Source organism: Parasteatoda tepidariorum, chromosome X2, assembly GCF_043381705.1.
Source record: "Parasteatoda tepidariorum isolate YZ-2023 chromosome X2, CAS_Ptep_4.0, whole genome shotgun sequence".
In the NCBI taxonomy this organism is placed as follows: domain Eukaryota; kingdom Metazoa; phylum Arthropoda; class Arachnida; order Araneae; family Theridiidae; genus Parasteatoda; species Parasteatoda tepidariorum.
Window position 1 is genome coordinate 28,627,301 of NC_092215.1, and position 22,827 is coordinate 28,650,127.

At 25.3% G+C, this 22,827-nt stretch overlaps 1 protein-coding gene across 9 annotated transcripts in view; it reads right to left on the reverse strand.

Annotated features, from left to right (window-relative positions):
* Nucleotides 1-1,795: 1,795 nt before the first annotated feature.
* LOC107443336 (dystonin) overlaps nt 1,796-22,827 on the reverse strand; it is a 289,005-nt gene continuing 267,973 nt past the window's right edge. For 7 of the 9 annotated variants that reach the window (XM_043041044.2, XM_043041042.2, XM_043041041.2 and 4 more), the window contains 15 exons: nt 22,221-22,507; nt 21,095-21,254; nt 20,323-20,520; nt 18,929-19,201; nt 18,179-18,367; nt 17,148-17,320; nt 16,478-16,607; nt 14,482-14,526; nt 14,284-14,401; nt 14,065-14,177; nt 13,216-13,329; nt 12,918-13,035; nt 10,346-10,506; nt 3,934-4,093; nt 1,796-2,994 (listed from right to left, as the gene is read on the reverse strand). In XM_043041044.2, coding sequence (XP_042896978.1) covers nt 2,723-2,994; nt 3,934-4,093; nt 10,346-10,506; nt 12,918-13,035; nt 13,216-13,329; nt 14,065-14,177; nt 14,284-14,401; nt 14,482-14,526; nt 16,478-16,607; nt 17,148-17,320; nt 18,179-18,367; nt 18,929-19,201; nt 20,323-20,520; nt 21,095-21,254; nt 22,221-22,507 — 2,511 coding nt within the window. In that variant the 3' untranslated portion in view covers nt 1,796-2,722. Of the gene's footprint in view, nt 2,995-3,933; nt 4,094-9,668; nt 9,773-10,345; nt 10,912-12,917; nt 13,036-13,215; nt 13,330-14,064; nt 14,178-14,283; nt 14,402-14,481; nt 14,527-16,477; nt 16,608-17,147; nt 17,321-18,178; nt 18,368-18,928; nt 19,202-20,322; nt 20,521-21,094; nt 21,255-22,220; nt 22,508-22,827 lie in introns of those variants that run through there. The other 2 variants (XM_043041039.2, XM_043041045.2) reach the window with 2 other exon arrangements.

Sequence of the window (22,827 nt, forward strand, 5' to 3'; positions counted from 1 at the left end):
GATCGAAAAGAGACTTGTTTTTAAAAATCTCTTTGAAAATTAATTAATCACAACATATTTAAGAAAATAAGCCTCTTCTATTGAAAAATATGGACAATTATAAATAGTTAAAATTAAGGGATAGTACTGAGCTGATAGTAAAATGATTAACATAGGCTTGAATTTGCTGTCAGAACAAACTAATTGCAGTAGTAACCATATAAAGTTAAGTACAGCTGTTTTTAGTGGTGAACAAAATAAGAATCCTTCCTAGATTACTATATCTGAAATATTTGTAAATTAAGCTCAGAAGTTATGGTACCATTCGTGTTTTCTAGAATTTATTCCATTCTAGGCGCTATTATTGTTCTGATTTATTGAATAGTTAGAATTATATGCAGTAAAAAAATCTCAGAAAGAAATAATCCTTTTTTTTCCAACAAATAAAATAAAATGAGCAATAACACTTAAAATAGTTATTATTGACTGAATCTAATATCTTAGTTCAATTCATGATTGCAACTTGATTAAGTTTATAAAACTTGAGAATATCTTATGAGGGCTAATAATGGATAAAAACTTTGATGATATTCTCAACAATAACATTTCTCATTGAGGAAACATCAAGGGATACACCGAAAGTTCAAAACAATTGTTCAGTTTCAGGAAGCTTGATATTTTTTACCCTAGGTTAATCATCCCTAAAAAAGTTCATTTTCCCCCCACATAAACAAACAATCTATATTATTTCCTACTTCAGAAATACTTAATTTCTCTGCAAAGGATCATTTTTATCCCACAGGATAGGATTAGGACATTTTACAGAATTAAAATAATTTTAAACTAGAAACATCAGTAAGGCATTTTTCTTCAACAGATACATAATTCATTGCATAATTAATACTTGTATATTTCATGATCTTTTACTTACTTGTGTACTTTATGATCAAGTAAAAATTCCAGTAATATATAAAAAAATTTATTTTACTCAGAATTAAAATATTATGTTCTTATTGGGAGTCTCGGTGCTTACTAATGGCCTTTTTTGATATTTGTTAAAAAATATATTTTTAAATAAAATAAAAATTTTCAAAACAGTTTTATAAATTTAGCCTACATAAGTAGCCTATAGAATAAAAGTCTATTTAGGGACTAATTGTTTATACCATATGAAGACTAAATATTATTATATTACATGATTTTCACTAATAACACAAAGCACAAATTTATGTAGATATTTCATTCATTTGGTTCTTAATCTAAAAAACAATTTATTTTTCAAAATAGTTGCCACTTAGACACTTCTTCTGAATGTTAAGAGAACACACACACATTTCAGAAAAAAATTCTGCAATTAAATTGGAGAATAAATAGCTTTTAAAAAAAAGACAAAAAAAAAACCCTTCCTTTTTTCAATGCTCAAAAACAACTGATTTTTTTTAAAATCCTGCCTAATGAGATTTTTGTTGAATATGTAAATATTGTATCCATAGTGCATGGGATTATATTTTCGACAGAATCTGTGCAGAGGCTTCTTTAGCAAGTAATCTATGAAACAAAGGATTCCTGCCCTTTTTTTTCCCTGTTTGAAAAATTTTCATAAATTCCAAAACCCATGTTTGATAAATAGAGTTTTTTTTTCAAAAGAGTGGAAAATATTTAAAGAGTAATAAAATGTTTATAATAAAACAATAATTATTAATAACATGTGAGATGGGTACTTAATGTGAAATAAAATATAAATGAATGTGTTAAGTGCTGCATAAAGAATATTCAAAAGAATTATTTAAACAGAACTGCACAAAAAATTGAGAAATTATTTAAATATATATATTATTTTATTTTGGAAAAGAGCAACATACAATAGCTTGAAAGATACAGCTAAAAATTTTTTGTGTATGATACAAGTTTGAAATGATCAGCTCTCATATATAATACATGATCAATATTTAATAACACATATTTGTAGACAAATGAATTTTATTAAAATAGTATTTCAACAGGAATGTCAACAGAAAAGATGGCATTCATGAACTCAAATTTTACACATTTATGTAAATCAATTATACATAAAAACAAATTTAAGGCTACTTTAACACTTGGCACAGGTGTTTTAAATAAATGTTAACATTTTATTATATTAAAATACCATTAAAAAGATACGTTAGTTCTTATATACATTACCGTTTATATAAAACTTTGAATTACATAACTTTATGTAGCACAACTGTAGATTTTTTAGATTTGTTAAAGTAAATCATGTTTAACATATTTATATCTTAAATAGAAAACATTTTTTAAGAAATCTCACACAGCTACATACATTTTCAAACTTATATTTAATAACGTACACAATGGAATGCATATTTTTATTCATGCTATAAATGGTAAGAAAAATATATTTGGCAAATGAAGACTAGCAAAAGCATATTAATTATATTATACATTATGTTGAAAAGTTATAAAAGCTGTCTCAGCAACAGTAGTTTAATCAGTTCAAACAATTTATTGTTTAAAAAATATATATATTTAGAGAATAAACTACATTTGATCTGATTAATGACTTCTGAAATGTTAGTTTATATGAGATTACTAGAATTACCAAAATTTCTCAAGAGATAATACTCTTAGTACTTGCTTGAGACTAAGCCACAATATTTCCCAAAAGCTTTAGTAAGCTGTATAAACACATCTTAATGATGATGAAAGGAATAATTTCACCTGGAATGTTAATCATAGCGATTTATTTTGTAGTATCTTTCTTGCTAGAAGATTCAAAATTTTTTGGAAGTTTGATAGATTTTTTAACTGATGGGATTCTTGATGCTTCTATCGTTTTAGGAGCTAAATCATTACCAGCAGCATTTTTCTTAATTACTCCATTTCCACTAAAAGTTTGTTTACGTTTTGATTTGAATTCCTCAATCCCATCTTGGGAAAGATCACTTGGTGCTCGACTTGATGGTCTACTACCTTGTCGACTAGAAGGTCTACTTGTAGACTTGTAGCTTATATCTAGAAAAAATTATAAACAATTATTACAATTATTTAATTTTAAAACAATGCTGAAGTAAAAATTATTATTACTCTCTTTTAATATTGCTGAATAAGAATATTAAAATAGGAATTATTGCCTTTAATATTGCTGATTTAACTAAAGCCTCAAAATAAGTAAAAATAATTCTAGTAATATAATTGAAATATAACATGCTTTAAATAACTTAGATAAGTTTAGAAAAGCCATTAACATAACTATTTAACATTACTATAAATTATCTTAAATATAAGATGAATTTAAGTGTTTCAACATGAGAAATAAAAGTAAAGGAAAATTATTCAAATTTGATAAAATCTAAATTTTATTCAATTTACTTTTATACATAATAATTTTCTTATAAGTTAGTTTATTCGTTTTTGTTCCGCATGCCATGCTTGCATTTATTTTAAAAAAAATTGCATACATCGTTGAGCAAAAGAAAATAATTAAAGTAAAAAGTTATAACAAATTTTTAGAATGGCATGAGGAAATGAATGCGGTTGCTGATAGTACTTTATAATGCTAAAGTACTTCTTTGTTAATAAGAATGCTCTGCATTTAATCCATCACTGTTTATTTGTTAATACTTCCTCCTTAATAATGCTCACTATTTCTTTGCTAATAATAGTAAATACTTCTGATTTTTCCTAAAGAGTTGATGATGTTAATGTTTTGATACAATGTTGTTAATATAATATTTTTGGTAGATTAATAATAGGTACATTCATATGTTTTCATTAGCAATCGAAAAAGTTGTTTGGGCATGTTTAAGTTTCATTCAGGCAAATACTTTGCAAACAAGCTCAGCAGGGCATGCAAACATTTTGAAATATTTGAGCCTTGGCAATATATTTACAAATTATCGAATTTAAATAAATTTACAAAATAATTTGATTAAAGAAAAGTCTTCTAAGTACCTCTTGGACTCAGTCGAGAAGAAGGTGTGGTTCTTGAATATGCAGATCGATTACTAAAACTATCTGTTTCACTGAAACTTGGCCCACTTATATCACTGCTATTTTCAGCAGAAGAACGATTTCTTCTCATTGGAGTACTTCTTTCACTTTTTTCTCGAATCTAAAACAATAAGCAAAACATTTAACTCACATTAAAGAGAACTAAGGAAAAAAAGATTAGTCAAATCAGTGAATTTTATATTAGATATTTTAAACTATTAAATAGCAGTTATAGGACTGATTTTGAAGATAAAAGTTTGATAAAAGGAAAGAATATTTTTAGCAAGTTAAGTTATGAAAGCAATGGTATGAAATATAAAAAAAATTAGTTTGGAAAAAAAATAAATGCTATATAGTTTAATATGATTAAACATAAAATGGCTAAATGTAATTTGTTTAATATTTTTTAAGTATACTTTACAAACCAGTACTAGAAAACCAAACAAAAATTTATGCACTGATTTCTTGTTCGCATTAAAATATGCAACTTTGGGTTAATAGTAGCTGTGTCTAATAAAATCAAAGTTAAATCTCTTCAATAATAACTTGAAAACTGATACCAAATGTGAAATTTACTGAAAAGTGACTTAAATCCAGTCTGAAAAAGTCTCCTTTTGTTTGTTAAACTCATAACAATTTGAGAAGCAATTCACAACTATTGAAATCTAAAATTACAAAATATTGCAAGAACAAAAATGCTGCAATGTTACAGATTTTCACAAAGTTTTTTTGAAATTTTTGTGAAAAATACAAGATGGAAAATGACTAAAATAATTTTTTTAAAATCAAAACTACCATTCAGGGATCAGTTTGAAATTTCTTTCAATTTAACAAAATGGCGTAACTTCAGAAGTTGGCTTATGTTCATAATGTCTATTACTTTTTTATTTTATTTTTAAGCCAATTTTGATGTCATCAGAAAGAGAAAAAAGTGAGACATAGTTAATAAAATTATTAGAACGCTGAAAATATATTCATAAGTCATTAAAAAATGTATTGAAATCAATTTTGGGGCAAATTTATTTTGCTGGTTTCAAGAATTTTTTATAGTTTCACCATCTAAATTTTTTCACATGATGTCAAATAATATAATTTTAAATATAAATTAAGAGGAAGTTTTTTGCAGGATTTGAGGTATTTTTTTATTATCATCTAGTAAAATAAGTAGTAAAGTAATTTTTTTACCACAATACCAAACCATTATTACACAGTACTATTATAACAAATTTAAACTGATTCACTTAAAATCATTGGAAAAACAGCAGATACTGATCCATAGTTAGTTTTCTTTGTAAGGCAATACTTGTCCTCATGGGCTGTCGTGCCACTGAGTTTAGTTTAATACTTGTCCTCATAATGTAATACCCAGTATAAAAGCAGAGCAATGGTCTTCTACTTAAATTTCTGGCTAACTTCTGGGAAATGGATGAAAACATATGCAATTTTAATTTATCAAGTCAAGTTTACTGAATATAGAACCTTGTATTTTCTCAACATTGCATTATTACTTCTAATACATGACTATTATGCTTGAAAGAGGAACTAATGAACTGCAATTAACTTTGATGATTTTTGGTGTATAGGGAAATATGACTCAAATACTATTAAAAATTACATTTTGTCACATGAAAAAAAGTTGTGAGCAAAAAAATACAGATAAATTATGCTCATCATCATTTTTCATTAACCATTAGTGAATTAACCCTGATTGAACAACTGATGAAATTATTATAAGTTCAAATTCATCTTCAATTAAAAGGAAGCTTTCCAGTTAAAATGTGCCAGACTAATGTTGAGACATAGTTTTTAAAACTGCTCAAAGATAAATCTGTTAATATTATAACTGATAAAGAAATAAAAATAGCCCAAGAAATAATAGTAATTACAATTTAAAAAGTAAAAGTGAAATTGCTCCGGGGAATTATTATATACTAGCAATTATTATTTCCTGCAGACATTGGTGCAAGATCATTTTTCAAAGTATTTTTTTTTTAATTTTAAAAAATGATTATATTACATTGTACATTAATTATATTACATTACATTGTACATTAATTATATTATATTACATTGTACATTAAAACGATTTAAAAAATTTAAAGTACTTTTTGTAAAATTCCAAGAAGTCTTTAATCTCTTTCTTAGCTTTAAAATTACCTTTTTCTACATTTATACGTCTCAATATGTTTTTTAACATTTTCATTAGCTAAATATGGTAAGATCTGAACATGACTACTGCTTTTTCAAAGGGAAGATATCTGAAGTTCTGGGTGCACATTTGAAGATTATCTGATTGTATCTGCATTTAATTTAATACAATTTTACTTAATCAAACATTATTATAAAAAATTTTGTTAAGTAAAAAAAGGTCTAAAAGAATTATTTATCATAAGAACAATAATAATGAAATTTGCAGCATAGTTTAAAAATTATTTTACCACAATAGCATCTTACACTATTTATAGCATTTTCACAAGTGTCTTTAATTCAATTAAAATTATTTCAAAAATTTGCAACTATTTTTTTAAAAATAATTTAAAAGATTATTTATTAATTGGATTTTAAAAAATACAGCATACAAGCAAAAATAAAATTCATTGCCAAAGAGAGCAAACTATTACTGAATATAAAAACATCAAAATGTTATAGTTAACTCAAAAAATAATTTTTTACATATGTTTGTAAAAATAGGCATGAACTTTTATGAAATAATAATAGTTATCAAATTTGGAGAGTGGAAGTTAGTAGCGTTTATTTTCAGAAGTACCTCAATATGATCATTATGTATAAAATATATTATATTTTCTCATTAAAAGTTTTGTAACAGTTATTAATATTTCAGTATTCTAAGATTAGATTAGTATTTTAAGAGTGAGTGATAATCTTAATTTTTTATATACACTTATTTCTATTTCGTTTATAGTATCTGTTAATTGCTATCCATTTTCCAAGAGACATAGCCAAATATTGCTGTTAAGGATACATAATAACCAATTTTCATCAAAAATGTAAATTATAGTTACTTGATTATCATAAAAAATATACATTGTTACAGTTCTAGATTTAGAACAGATTTTTCTCTGAGTTTGTCAATAAATAGTATAAATTTAATATTATATATCATTGAAGCAGCTTTTTCCTCAGAGTAAGCTTATGTTAGTAGAGCTAGTCTTATCACACTTTTAAACTTACTTATTAACATTACATTTCATATTAACACACAAAAAAAGAAAAAGTAATGATTATTTCATCAGACAATATATATTTACATAATTATTTTAAGCTTATAGTTATATTTCTAAGGAAGACATTCATATATATTTAAAAACTTTTTAATACAAGGCCATATGAAATTTAGCTGAGCTAGACTAGCTAGTTGTCCTGTAATTATGATAAGAGAAAAAGAACCTTCAATATTTACAAGCAACTATCACTTTCCTTAAATAAATCACATGTGTGCTACAAAACTGAAATTACTAAGATATGTGGAAATTAATGATTTATTGATTTTTTTAAGAAGAGTTGTATTTAGCTTTTCAGTTTTATTTTTAAGTTGCCTCTAGTCTGATCAGAGATTTACTAATCAGAGGTTTAAAATTATGCATTTAAGAATATCTTAAACAGCCAAGTTAATATAACACATNCAAGAAGTTTTTAATCTCTTTCTTAGCTTTAAAATTACCTTTTTCTACATTTATACATCTCAATATGTTTTTTAACATTTTCATTAGCTAAATATGGTAAGATCTGAACATGACTACTGCTTTTTCAAAGGGAAGATATCTAAAGTTCTGGGTGCACATTTGAAGATAATTGTATCTGCATTTAATTTAATACAATTTAACTTAATCAAACATTATTATAAAAAATTTTGTAAAGTAAAAAAAAGGTCTAAAAGAATTATTTATCATAAGAACAATTATAATGAAATTTGCAGCATAGTTTAAAAATTATTTTACCACAATAGCATCTTACACTATTTATAGCATTTTCACAAGTGTCTTTAATTCAATTAAAATTATTTCAAAAATTTGCAACTATTTTTTTAAAAATAATTTAAAAGATTATTTATTAATTGGATTTTAAAAAATACAGCATACAAGCAAAAATAAAATTCATTGCCAAAGAGAGCAAACTATTACTGAATATAAAAACATCAAAATGTTATAGTTAACTCAAAAAATAATTTTTTACATATGTTTGTAAAAATAGGCATGAACTTTTATGAAATAATAATAGTTATCAAATTTGGAGAGTGGAAGTTAGTAGCGTTTATTTTCAGAAGTACCTCAATATGATCATTATGTATAAAATATATTATATTTTCTCATTAAAAGTTTTGTAACAGTTATTAATATTTCAGTATTCTAAGATTAGATTAGTATTTTAAGAGTGAGTGATAATCTTAATTTTTTATATACACTTATTTCTATTTCGTTTATAGTATCTGTTAATTGCTATCCATTTTCCAAGAGACATAGCCAAATATTGCTGTTAAGGATACATAATAACCAATTTTCATCAAAAATGTAAATTATAGTTACTTGATTATCATAAAAAATATACATTGTTACAGTTCTAGATTTAGAACAGATTTTTCTCTGAGTTTGTCAATAAATAGTATAAATTTAATATTATATATCATTGAAGCAGCTTTTTCCTCAGAGTAAGCTTATGTTAGTAGAGCTAGTCTTATCACACTTTTAAACTTACTTATTAACATTACATTTCATATTAACACACAAAAAAAGAAAAAGTAATGATTATTTCATCAGACAATATATATTTACATAATTATTTTAAGCTTATAGTTATATTTCTAAGGAAGACATTCATATATATTTAAAAACGTTTTAATACAAGGCCATATGAAATTTAGCTGAGCTAGACTAGCTAGCTAGTTGTCCTGTAATTATGATAAGAGAAAAAGAACCTTCAATATTTACAAGCAACTATCACTTTCCTTAAATAAATCACATGTGTGCTACAAAACTGAAATTACTAAGATATGTGGAAATTAATGATTTATTGATTTTTTTAAGAAGAGTTGTATTTAGCTTTTCAGTTTTATTTTTAAGTTGCCTCTAGTCTGATCAGAGATTTACTAATCAGAGGTTTAAAATTATGCATTTAAGAATATCTTAAACAGCCAAGTTAATATAACACATATTGTATGCCTGCTATCCTTGGCTGAGATTTTAAAAATCACATTGTATTATTTTTAATTCCTCAAAATAGTAGAATGTTAAATCTGAATGTCATAAAACAACTTTTTAATTTGCCTTGGAGAAATATTTCAAAGGGATTAAATTCCATTGCAAACTATATGACATGACAATACAAAATTTAGTTGCATTTAATTTTAATAAAAAATTACAAGCATTACAGTTTAATCAGCATTAAATTGAAAAATCTAACCAGCATTTGATATTTGGTTTTGCTTAATTAATATTTTATATGTTTTATGTTCTAAGAATTGATTTTAATAATTTTACTACATTAAAATAACTAAATTCAAAAGGATCAGAAATTAGATCTTTCAAGTTTTCTGAGATCACTTTTTTTATTACCTATATCACAAAGATTGAAGAGGGAAATATAAGAACAGTTAACCACTTAAAGTTCATGAAAATAAATAAAAAAATTTATTTGCAAAACATTAATGCAATGCATTTAAAATAGAATAAAAGTTTTACCCAACAATAGACTGGAATCCTGGATCCAAACTGAGAGTGAACTGGCCTGTAGAATACAGGCCTTATTTCTTTCACTGGAATGCATCTCATAAATAAAAATGAAGCTGGAATGCAATAGGAATAGACAAAACTGATAATGTCATCTTTGCAAAATATTTAACGAGTTTGCAAAGAAGAAGCATCTTGAAGATAGTCAATGATTGCCGATTCTTTTCCGAAAATTTCCTTCTTTCCATTATATAACCCACTTAAAACCAATGAAAATATGCACTTCAATATAACTTGTAAAAATTAATAAATAATATTTTTGTAGTAATAAGTTTGTTAACTACTATGGTCCTTAATTATTATTTTTGACTAGAAAGTTGGAATGTTTTTGAAGATTATGAATTTTAGAATTTCGTAACCGAGTTCTATTAAGGATTGCCTTAACTAAAATTTAAAAAGTTTCAGAAAAAGTAGTAAAATATAAAATGAAAGTAAAATACATAAATAAATAATAACAAAAAGCACATTACAGCACATAAAAACAAAACTTAAAATAAATAAAACATGAGCAGAAACAAACATTCAAAATAAAATAACCCATAAAAGCAACATAAATTAATTATAACTGTTGATTTAATTTTCACCATATGCTAACCCATAAATTTCTATTTTTAAAGTTTATTGCAAACCTTTGTAATAGGGCCTGTTGAAGGCATAGAACTGTTGGTTCCACTCTGACTGGATATTGACGAATTAGGACTTGGCTTTGGTTTGAAAGGAGCCAGGGACTGGCTGACACCATCAGCTAATATGAACTGTTCTCTCAACTCAATATTGGTTCTTCCTTTAGCTATATTATGGTAAATATACATGCAGGTTGTACTATTCTGTATACATGCACTAATAAACAATAAAATGCTTGGGATTTTTTTGATTCAGTTACGTAAATTATTTTCACAAAGAGAAAACTGCCAAGGTTAGCTGTAGGTAATTATTACTTTATAGCAGATAAGTTTTAGTTATATGTCAAAGAGAGAGAGAGAGAAAGAAAGAGTGAAAGCAGTGTTCTAGTCAGATATCCAGCATATGGGAAAATAAATCATTGGTTACACATAAGAAAAAGAAAAACGGGATAAAGGAAGAAGGATAACAGACAACTAAAGGCTTTCTTTAGAACTGCTGAGGCTAGAAAGTGGTGTCTTTTTTGATTGTTGAATAAATAGTTTTGTTAGTTTTAATGCTTCTTCTCTGCAGCCTATGAAAGCAGAAAGATAATCAGTATTCAGAAAGCATAGAAATTGCATCAATAAATGTCATTTTGCTAAGAATGTTTTTGTGAATATTAAGAAGGAAAATAAAAGAAATAAACTTTAGAAATAAATAATGAAAATGAAATACTACATGTACTCAAGAAGAAACGACCTTTTTTATAAGAAAAAAAACAGTAGATTTATAAGCTATATACAGTACAAGATCCCACAACCGGATGTCTGTTTACTGGAAGGGTCTCTTTTCCTGACTCTTTTTAACAATCAAAATAACCAAAACTCTTTTCCTTAAATATTTTTTTTAAAATTCGTGATCTGTTAAAAAAGTATGCAGGGATGAGAATTCTCCACTACTTTACTTATGATTTTTAACCGACTTCTGATTTTTAACCGACTTCTGATTTTTGTTTCTGATGAAATCCCGACGATTCCGGATATGGGACTTTCTACTGTATTAATAATAAAGTCATTCCACAATATTTGACTTTCTTGTTATGCGACAATTTTTACCTAGTTATTTATGATAAAATAACTCAATTAAAAAAATTTCTCAGAATAATGTAGCTGAAGAGATACAGAATGTATTGAAAATAAGTATAATTTCCAGTAAAAAAAATACTCATATTTCAGAATTTGGTGGATCAACTGTCCCGTACATAACACAAACAATACATAATACGCAAAATTAAGGGAAATTTATTTCACTCATATTTCCATGCTGATAAAAATAAAAATGTTCAAATTTAGCTATGAAATACACTGTAGGTAACACATAAATACTGTGGATTGACCAATTAGCTTTTTAAAAGAATTTAATAACAAGAAAGTTTGCAGTTGATGTAATAACAATTTAATACTATCAGGAAATCATAAATAATAAGGATACTGCTAAGATTTCATTAAAAATTACAGATAAAAGTATATCCTGAATTTCTTTTAGTAATTTATTTATTATCTCTTATCAGTTTTGAATAGTATAATCACAATGTTTAACATTGCAAATATATTTAGGGCTAAGGTTTTATTTTACTATCTGATTGATCTATGTATATAAAGCACCATATAAATTTCTTTTGGAACAATGTGTGTGAATGGTAACTTTCATAAATCAATTATTTTTAAATGGGTGCTGTGATTGTAATATAATATCGTATCTTTGTAACAGCCAGTTTTTTGCTTTTAAAAGAATTTTAAAATTTCAAAAAGTCAATAAAAATTAATGGCACCAAGAGATATTTTCAAGAAAAATTATTATAACTGCTTGATTTTTTAAACTGAGTTATAAGCAATTAAATTCCGCAAATCAAACATTTGTGAATGACAGAATTGCTCACGGGCAAAAATATTAAGAAAATTAATTTAGTAAATCTGGTAAAGATGAAATTTGGCATAGCATTGAATATACTAAATTAGATCACATTATTTGATAAATATAGATAAATGAGACAAATAAGCGACATTAATAAAAGCAAAATTGTTGGTAGCTGTTTCCTGAGGCACTATTAGATTTAAATGCTTGATGAAAAATTAAGAGCTAAATTTTTATTTATTAATTGAGAACAGAGCACTAAGTTTAATTAATTTTCAAACAATTTGAAATTTTCTTATTAAAACAGTTATGTATGTTGTTAATTTTAACAAACAACTTAATCATTAAGATTAGATTACTGTTTTATGTATAGTATTTTTAGCTAAATACAGGTTATCTAATGAATAACTTTATTGAAATTAAAAAAATTTATCATAATTTTGTTGATTAACAATGTAATGTAAGAAATAATGCAAAGTGAAAACTATTTGAAGTGGAAATTTACAGAAACATAAAATAAAAAAAATTAATGCATTGATTTCCAGAACAATTAGGACAGTTTTAACAGTAATAAATAAATAAAAGTTAACTGAAAAATGTTAACAAATAAACTGTGTCATTTACACACAAATTAATAACTAATTAACTCTAAAGAAAAATTTAATTATAAATTCTTTTACAAACCTCGGCAGGGATCATTCTTTACAAGGAACTCATCAAGTGCAACCCAACCACCACCAACACGTACCATTACAGTACTACGCAAAATTCGAACTAGCCTAAGCTTTTGAGATTCACCAAACTAGAAAAAAAAATGATTGAAAATTATAATATTTTACAAATTTTTAAAGCTATTGCTAAAATTTTAATTGCTTACTAATGTATAATGTATTGTAATATACATCTCAAATAATTTTTTAAAAATCTACTAGAACAATTTCAATCCTAAATTAATAGATTTTAATTGAATTATTTCACTAACCCTATATTTTCCTTCACCAACTTGATATACTTTAAATCGATGAACGCAAGTACATTTTGCAACTTGTCGCTGAACTTCATCTTGTATTTTTTCTGCTTCAGTTAGTGGACCGGTCTGAAAACAAATCATGTAATTAATGTAAAATGCTATAAATGGGGAGTATTACATAAAGTGCAGAAATATTATAGTGCAATACACATTTCCAAGTGTAGAGCAATTAATCAAAGTTGTGTTGAGATTTCTTAGCTGTAAACTACTCCAGTCAAAGCTTGAATATAAAGTTTGTAAAAAGCAGAAATTAATGCTCAGAGGTAAATATTACTTGTTGTAATTATTTTTTGTATGTCCCTGTTACTTTTAAACTAATGATGGTACTATAAAAAATATGTATGACAGCCTCAGAAATTAAAACTAAAGTCAGTAATATTTGAAGCATATAAATATAATATCCACATATGTTCTTCCAGTAAAAAATTAATTTTAAATAATATTGAAAATAAAAAGTTTCCTGTTTTACCGAACATTAAAATCAAGTATTTTTCTATATAGCTGTGCAGAAATCAAGGATTTTGTACTGTCAGTAAAGTTACGAGATTTTTAAATTTAGTTTTGAAATGATGAATTTATAACTTATGCAATAAACAATTATTTTAAGAATCTTTTGAAAATTAAATTGTCTTATTTGGTATAAAAATGTTTGTAAAATTTAAGATTCTTGCAGATTTTCTTAAATTTTGAAATAATCTCAACTCAACAAAAACACTTTTCAATTAATGATATCTCTAAACACATGTAAAATACATAAAAATGCTTAAATAACAATAATGTCTCATCCGTATTAGAACTGACCTCTTTTTCAGGACGAAGTGTTTCAACATACTCTTTGCTATCAATAAATCCATCTCCATTCCTGTCAAAAATATCAGCTACCCTTTCCATTTCAAGTCGGCTAGTTGCAAATTCTAAATAAAAATTTGCAATGAACAAATGAATAAATAATATAGCAAAAAATTCTTTTTACTGCATATCATTTTTATGTATGTATAATAAAAATTAATAACTATTTACTTGATTTCAGTATTCCATCAATGAAGTCTTGCTTTGTCACTTTACCAACGTTGTTTTTGTCTATCTTCTTGAACTGATCCATAACACGTGACTTTTTGTTGTTTAGCCAGCCAAGATACTATAAGAAGTTTACATTAAATATATGTATAATACAAGTTAGATAAATAAAATCATTAGCTACAAAATTATAATATTTACCCTAGTCCTCCATTCATCAAAATCAAAGTGCTTTATTCTATCAAGCTGTAATACAAAAATATTGTTTAATTTTAACATTAATAAGGTATTTCATTTGTTATAGAATTACATAATTCCTGAAAACAAAACAGCTTATTTAACTCATCTGTAACTATGCAGATCAGCAAGAAAAATTTCATGAATCCCCAGTGAATCAATAATTAGTAAAAGGAGATAAAAAAAATATCAACACCTGTTAAACTGATAAACGTAACTGAAAGGAAGTGGTAAATGATTTTAATCTGAATTTGTGATCTCTAATTTTATAATATTTTGGCATCCTTTTTGACTAGAATTCTAAAAATACAATACATTTTAAGAGAGGTGATTACAGAGGTACACCCTGTATACTTATGCAATGAAGCATAATATTTTTATGGTTTACAATGTTTAATATAAATTTCTTGTACTGTTAAAGAAAAACTTAGCAAAGGCCTTATATTAGAAAATTTGATATTTTGTCTACAAGATGTGTTATAAGGTAAAAGTTGAAAATAGTCTTAGATCCTATAAACATATATGAATAGGTAAAGAATATTTAAGTTCATAAATGTATTAATTGGAAAATAGGAGGATAATTTCATTTGTTATATTTGATGTTTAGTATTTTTCTATGTTTAAGAGATTTTAAAAATAAGTATTTTATAGTGGCAAACAAATTTTTTATGGATGTTTTAGACAATAATATATAATAATGTACAAGTGGTTTTGCACATAGACTTGTTTTGTAAATACGCTTAATATTAAATAAATTTTTCATATATACTTATTATATTCATGCTAATAAATATAACATGAAGTTTTTAAATATACGTTTAAAATAATATTATATTTATTTATTTTATTTTCAATATTTTCTTTTCTTTCTCTTATAGCTTTAATGATAATAAACAGGAATGGATGGAGATGATCTTTCAATTCTTGAAAAATGTGTTTAAAAATGCAAAAAAAACTCTGTAAACCACAAAAAAAAAACTCAAAATGAAAAGTAATGCCCTCTAAATTTTATTACCCTCCAAATTCTATGCTATGTTTTACATAAGGATTTTTTTAAAATATAAATTGAACCTGTATTAAAAAAAATAACTAGAAAAGAAAATAAATTTGAAAAATAATAAAAAATAACCAAAAAAATGCAATAAAAAAAAACAACCAAAAACACAAAAAAAAAAAATATTTATCATCAACATCCTAACCCTGATAATAAATAATAATTCATTAATAAAGTTCCTTTCATTCAAATAATATATATATTTTAAATTTCCATTGGTAGTATTCGCTTTTCCTTGTTTTAAAAGAGTCACAATTACACAAGTCAACATTTCACAATAAAATAATTTCATTTTTACTTGTGCAACTAAACACCTATTTTTAATATTAGCAGCCAAAGATATTTTTTATTAAAATGTAAACCTTTATCATTAAAAATGATTTAATAATTTTTGCTACTTTCTATTTGACATATGACTTTCTAAAAAGAATTTCATTTTAGCAACTTTATATTTATAAAACAATTTTATTTATTTTTAAAAAATATTTTTATTTCATATTTTTTTAAAGAGAAGCAACTAGCATTTTTTTTATCATGAAAATCAAAAAATGTTTTTGTTCAAAATTCACTAGGCAGTGGTAAATAAACAGCCATGGGTCCATTGTATCCATATGTATGTATTATGGTGTATAGGAATATATTATGCATATAGGTATGTATTATGGTGACAAATGAGATGCGTGTAGTGAAGAAACAAACAAAAATTGTAGAAAAATAGCAATTAAAAAGGTAAACAGTAATTAAATCAGAAAAATTTTAAATTATTATAATGAATTATAATTTCTTATCAACAATAACATGCTAATGTAATTTATATTTATCATAGAACTATAGAATTTTTATATAGAATTCATAAAATATTCTAAATGAATTCAAACTACATGCCAAAAAAATCATGGACAATACCTCCATAAGGTAATTGTATTTATCTTGAAGCCTCCTTTGCCTCTCCATTGCAAGAAGCCAAACTATTCTCCATTTCTCTAGCAATTGTTTAGCTCTTGGATGCTTCACATCGGAATCAAATTGACTTCGCCTAAGTAATAATATGGTTAAATTATTAGCTCTAGATATTAAGAAGTTATGTAATAAAAGTACAATAATAATTTTTTTTTAAATAATATGTGCACAAAAATAACACATTATAATAGTTAAAAAAATGTAAACTCTGAAAAGCACAAATTTTTATTCCTGCAAAAATAACTTTCCTTTTTGAGACTTTTATTCTTATCGATTGCAGCATCTTTTAAATATAACAACTTATATTTGCAATAGCTTGACATTGGGTTTCCAAATAAATTTAATTTTATTTATTATAATACATGTTGGGAAAAATCAAAATGGCCAAAGAATATTTATCAGACTGGCACAAAATGTACCCCTGTGGATTAACAGGTCAAACACCAAAATAGAAAATGCTAAAAATGGTAGTGTTGCTCTGCCCTCTATGGTATAATAGAAATAGCAATTTTTATTAGTCCACTGTAGATATTCCACCCAGTAGTCCTTGCTTTAAAATGAAATTAAATTAAGTGAAAGAATACAAGCATTTATGTAGAAGAAAGTGTTTACTTACAAAGGTGTTGATGTTTTGACACCAGTAGGTGTTCCAGAGCGAGGAAGTTTTTCTTTTACTTTTTCTTTAATTTGAGGGGAACCCAAGTTTTTACTTTGATGACGTTTAGAAGAAAATGTTTTAGAAATTTTTTCAATGTCAGGTTGTTTCTTGGACATATCAGCCATGAAAAGCTATTGAAAAAATACATAAATAAAAGAATTATATGCATTCACTTTTCAAATCAGAATTCGAACTGAATTATTACATAAACAATGACATGATTTTATTTTGTAATGAAGTAATGAAACGTTTTGGAAGTAAAATGCTTGAAGTAATAAAATGCTCTGAAATATAATGCTGGAAAAATATATATTACAATATTAAATCAATTTATTCTTGTTTTTTTCCTTTGATTTACAATGCTTTCACGATTTTAAACACTCTTTAGATAACATTATCTATATTTACTTTAGGCATACATCCTTTTTATTTAAAAAAAAAATTCATTAACACATAACATTTTGTTTGAACAGTGATTTACAGTAATATATCTGTAGTAGATATTTGTGCTTAAATTTTATATTCAAAATTTATAAAATACTAAACCATAATTTTTAACTTCACTACCAGGATATGAAAAGCTAAGCCACTAAGTAAAAAATATTAGGTTGTGGGTATTTCTTTATGAAAAATTTGCTGCTTTTTTTTACTAGAAACACCTATTATTTTTGCCAGTCATGTACTATTTTTGTAGTGTAGTGGGCCTTCTAATCAACAGATCTGTGACAGGTATACAGCAGTTCAGATCGTTTTACAACTATAACATATTTTTAAAGAACCTTGTAAAAGTTTAAAACTGAAAAATTTAAACTATAAAAATATTGTCAAAACTGAATTTTTTTAAAATTAAACTAAATAATTTGACAAGTCAAATTTGATTCATTTAACAATTTCTCTTCATTTTATAAAATAGAAACCATCCATAATTTAAAACAAGTAATAAATTAAAAAATATAAATCCTATAAATCACAAATTCTCAAGAATTTACCTGATGTTCTTCAATAAGTCTATCTAAAGTTGGCAGATCATCAGGAAGTGGTTCAGCTTCAAGTGCAGTTAAAGTAGCCTCAGCATTGTTCAACCAGGCAAATAGCTCCTCCAACAAATCACTTATATCTCTTAAAGATAATAAATGATCTCTTAGTCTTTGATCTCTTTGTTTGGCCCAAGAAGATATCTAAAAAAATAACAAGAAGAATATATCTAACTAAATCAGAAAAAAGTAAGTGTAAATGAAAGTATGACAAAAAGAATAATTATGTTTTTAAATGCAAGCTTGTTTTATTTTTGAGAAGTAATAACAAATTAATGATAACATAATGTAATAAAAAAATACTATTACTATTATACATCAAATTAAAAATCTGGAGCAGGAGGCAAACTTAAATCTGCAGCATATATGAAATGTTGTCTAGTAAATAAAAAATACATTCAGAAATAATGTGTAATTAGCTTCCTGGTAGTGTGAGTAATATATCAATTGTTCATAATGAGACAATGATAATTAACTAGATTTATATTTATGCATTGCCATATGTATATTATCACTTATTATTATCTATAGAATTATGTCTCGCTAAAAGTATAATAAAAATTAATTTTAGCATTTGTTTAATAGACAATAAAAAATAAGAAGATTATATTATAATTAAAAAATAAGATTTAATTATAATCAGAATTAAAAGCTTTGAAGGTAAACAAAATAAAAAACAAACATGTAGAAAATCATAAATCTTACTTCATCCCATCTGGATTGTATAATAGTAATCCAGTGGCGTATTACTGATATTCCATCAGGATGACATTTTTTTAGAATATCTTGAGCAAGTGCTATGGTCTTATTTTTTGTTACTTCCTGTCTTTCTAGTTCAGCCATAAATATTTCATGATCTTGAATTTGCTTTTTGCTAGATTCTTCATCTTCAGGCAGGGAACCGAAAAATCTCAGTTTCATCTCAGCATCTGATAACCATTCAAGTAGCATGTGCACAAGTTTGTATAACTCTTCAGCCTGTGGTTTAATTTAAGAATTTAAAGGTAATGTAAAATAAAATTAAAGAAAATAATGAAATAATAAATGCAGTTTTAACAATATATTGTAATAGTTGAAATAAATAAAATTGCCAGTGGTATCAAGTAAATTATTATGCTAAATAACTGACAGTGCAAATACTGTTCAAAATGAAATTAAACTCTTGGAAACATATACAAAATATTTTATTTTAAAAATGGAAGAAAATTTGAAAAAAAAAAAAAATAGTTTCAATGTTAAATTCTATAACTAACTATAATTTTAACTTCTTCAGCAATTTTAATAAAATTTTTTCTTTTTGAATGAGATATAGTATTTACTGATTAAACGAGGAAGGAAAATTATATTGTTTCCCTCCAGATAGGTTCCTCCTAAACTGGTTCTGAAACAGAAGTTTTCTTACAAATCAGAAAGCAAGATTCAATTTATGAATGAATTAGATTTCTTGCAAAAATAATAATAATAGAGAAAAGGAAAGACTTTCCTTTTAGAAGTATATATGTTCAAGATGTTGAAAACTGAGTTATTGAATTTAATACTATATTGTTGTAAATAATAAATTTCTATGGGTATTATTATAATAGTAGCGAGATTATTAATAATATTTGACGTTTAAAAAATATTAGGAATTGTAAAAGCTTCATTTGGAACTCTTTCTAGGCTTCTATCATGTTTAAAGAAAAATAATTAAACTAGATAAACATTAGTTGCCTATACTATAAGCTCAAAACATATTTTAGTGAAATTAATAATTAAAATAAAAATTAAAACAATTTGTTTCAAATTATTTTAAAGCTTGTTTGATTATAATAGATGTTAAGTTAAGTTTTTTTAAATTAATACTTATGCCATTAAATCATTGTTTTTATTGAACATTTTAATTATTTGAAGAAAATGCAACTAAGCATCTTTTAAATAAAATCAGATATGTTTTTACAATGTCAGGTGTTCCTCTAACATTTTTAAACAGAAATTAGATTAAGTCAATCCAATTTACTTTTCTGTCTTCTTTTTAGTAAAATTTAAATTGTGAAGAAACTTCTTTATCAACCTGATAAGAGCAAAGTTAATAGGTTATTATTAATAGATATTAATGTTACCAATTGAAGAGCATCCTTTAACTGAGACTTCTTCTTCTCATTTAGATCAGTAATAATTTTCCATTTTTTATTTAGCTCTTCTACTTGGGCAGTTATTGTTTCAACATCAGATGAGCTTGCTTGGTTTTTCAGAGTGACAGCTGTTTTGCACACAGATTCCAAATTTAAGCCTTTATTTTTGAACTCTTCTTCAAATGACTAAATATTATTTTAAAAAAATAAAGAAAATATAGAAGGTAAATAATTTAAATTACATGTAAAAATATATATAAGGTGTATCAAAAATCAAACAAATGAAATGGCAAAATTTTTTTTAGAAAAATTACAGTTAATAAATTTTTACTTAATACTTTTAGTTCCTAAATAGAGGATTAAACAAAAACAATTAATAACTGATAATGCACAAAGCACTTTATGAAATTACAAAAAACTAATAAAAACAAAAAAATATTAAGCCAGTATTTTCAGGACGAGCCTTACCAATTATCAAATGAATTACCAGATTTTACTATTTACCTAGATTAACAAAATATTAATAAATTGCTTAGAAAATATGAAAGTAGAATAATTTTCTGATGAACTATGTGTTAAGCATATGTCAGGTAAAAATAAAATAGCAAATACATCAGAAGGAAAAGAAATGCAAGTAGGTGGTCAAAAAATATATCTGACGTAATTAGAAAATATATGTCATTAATTTAAATTTTGCAAAATTTATACAGAAATACATGTGTATATAAAAATATATTAATGCATTCCACTGTAACCTTACCTTGTGCTGTTCAATTAATGAGGTAACAGTATCAAGATCACCATGATAAGGCTTTGATACTGATAATGCTGAAATCGTTTTATCAATCCAATCCATTAATGCTAATACTGCATCTTTAAATTGACCAGAGAAAAGTAAAGCTTCTTCCAATTTGCGCTGCCTAGAATTTAAAAATATGTTTTATGTACAATTAACTAACTTTTTGTTAATGTAAAATAAATGAAACATTTTCTTAAATGTGCACATGCCTTATGAGCTTTTTCCAGTTCTTTATTTCTTACTTATCTATTGCAAACTCAAAATTTTGAAAAAGTTGTCATGCCTAAACAGTTTTGATATATTATGTTTTAATATATTGTTTTAATATAATATTTGTATTAATTTGTGCATATATTTTTGAAAATCTTGTAATCGTCTTGTAATTTGTTTTAGAAGATTATGCAATTTAAATTTTCACATAAAAAGAAACACATACAATTAGTTCACATAGAATTAGTTCCCCCCAATTAAAAATAATAAATCATTAATAAAATCAATACCTTAAAATCATTAATAACAATGATTTTACTTGAGATGAGAAAAGAGGATATTTTTTAAATACATATATTAAGTCTGAAAAATTGTAAAATTTGGCAAATTAAATATTTTGATGTCAAAATAGGAAAATAGCAAACTAAATGAAATTATTGAAAAATTTCATTTCAACCATGGAAAAAGTATTGTATTAAAACAGGGGTGATTGTGAGCCCAAGTCAAAATTCCGGAAAATTTCCCGAGTTTAAAAAAAAAAAATTTCAATTGAAAAAAATTTAAACTAGGTTTTTCTAGGAGAAGTAATTAAAACTTACAAATATGTCTTACTTTCTTGAGTTTATGATTATAACTATTTACTGATAAAAAATGTATCTGGCTCTCCCTTACAAACAAAATAAATTGTGTTTTTAAGTTCCACTTTTGAAAATTTGATTTCCAGAAACTTCTGTGATCAATGATTTTTTGAAACGTCTGGACCTTCGATCTCCGGAAACTTCCGGATCACTGTTAGCGAAAAATCCGGAAATCCGGATTTTTTCCGGAGCACAATCAGCCCTGATTAAAAGAAAGTAAGCAGAAAATTTGTAGTTACCTGTCGACTGATTTTGAACAAATTTTATTCCAGCGAGTTTTTAATTCATCCATCATGTTCTGCAGAAGTTGTACATCCTGTTTAGGACACTTATCTTTTAGCATTCTTCCACATTTCATAGTAGCATCATAAGTAACTTGTTTAGATCCTAAAGTTCTTTGAAAGTCTTTGTGCTTAGCTAAAAGCTTCTTTATTTTAACTGGATCATTCCCAATAGGAGTTGTGGAATCTAATAATTTTTCAGTCTCATCTAACCAAGCAGATAATGCTGTGTATGAATCATGAAACTGAAAATAAAATACTTATCCATGTAAAAGATGAAAGTTTAACAATGAAATTAAGCATTTTTAAAACATTATTTAAGCATCATTAGCATATTTCTGTCTAGCATTCTGTTAATCGGAAAAAAAATTTACATCAGTATTAAAGAAAATCTTCTCTTAGTTTTGCTTTTTTCTACACCAACGTGTCTTGCTTCAACCAAGTTACTTAAATAAATTTGGTCAAGTTTGCAGCATTTTTTATCTAACTACAGACACATAAATGTCACCATTTGTTATGAATTTTTACTGCATAACTCTTTTTTTTTTGCATAATTAAGATTTAA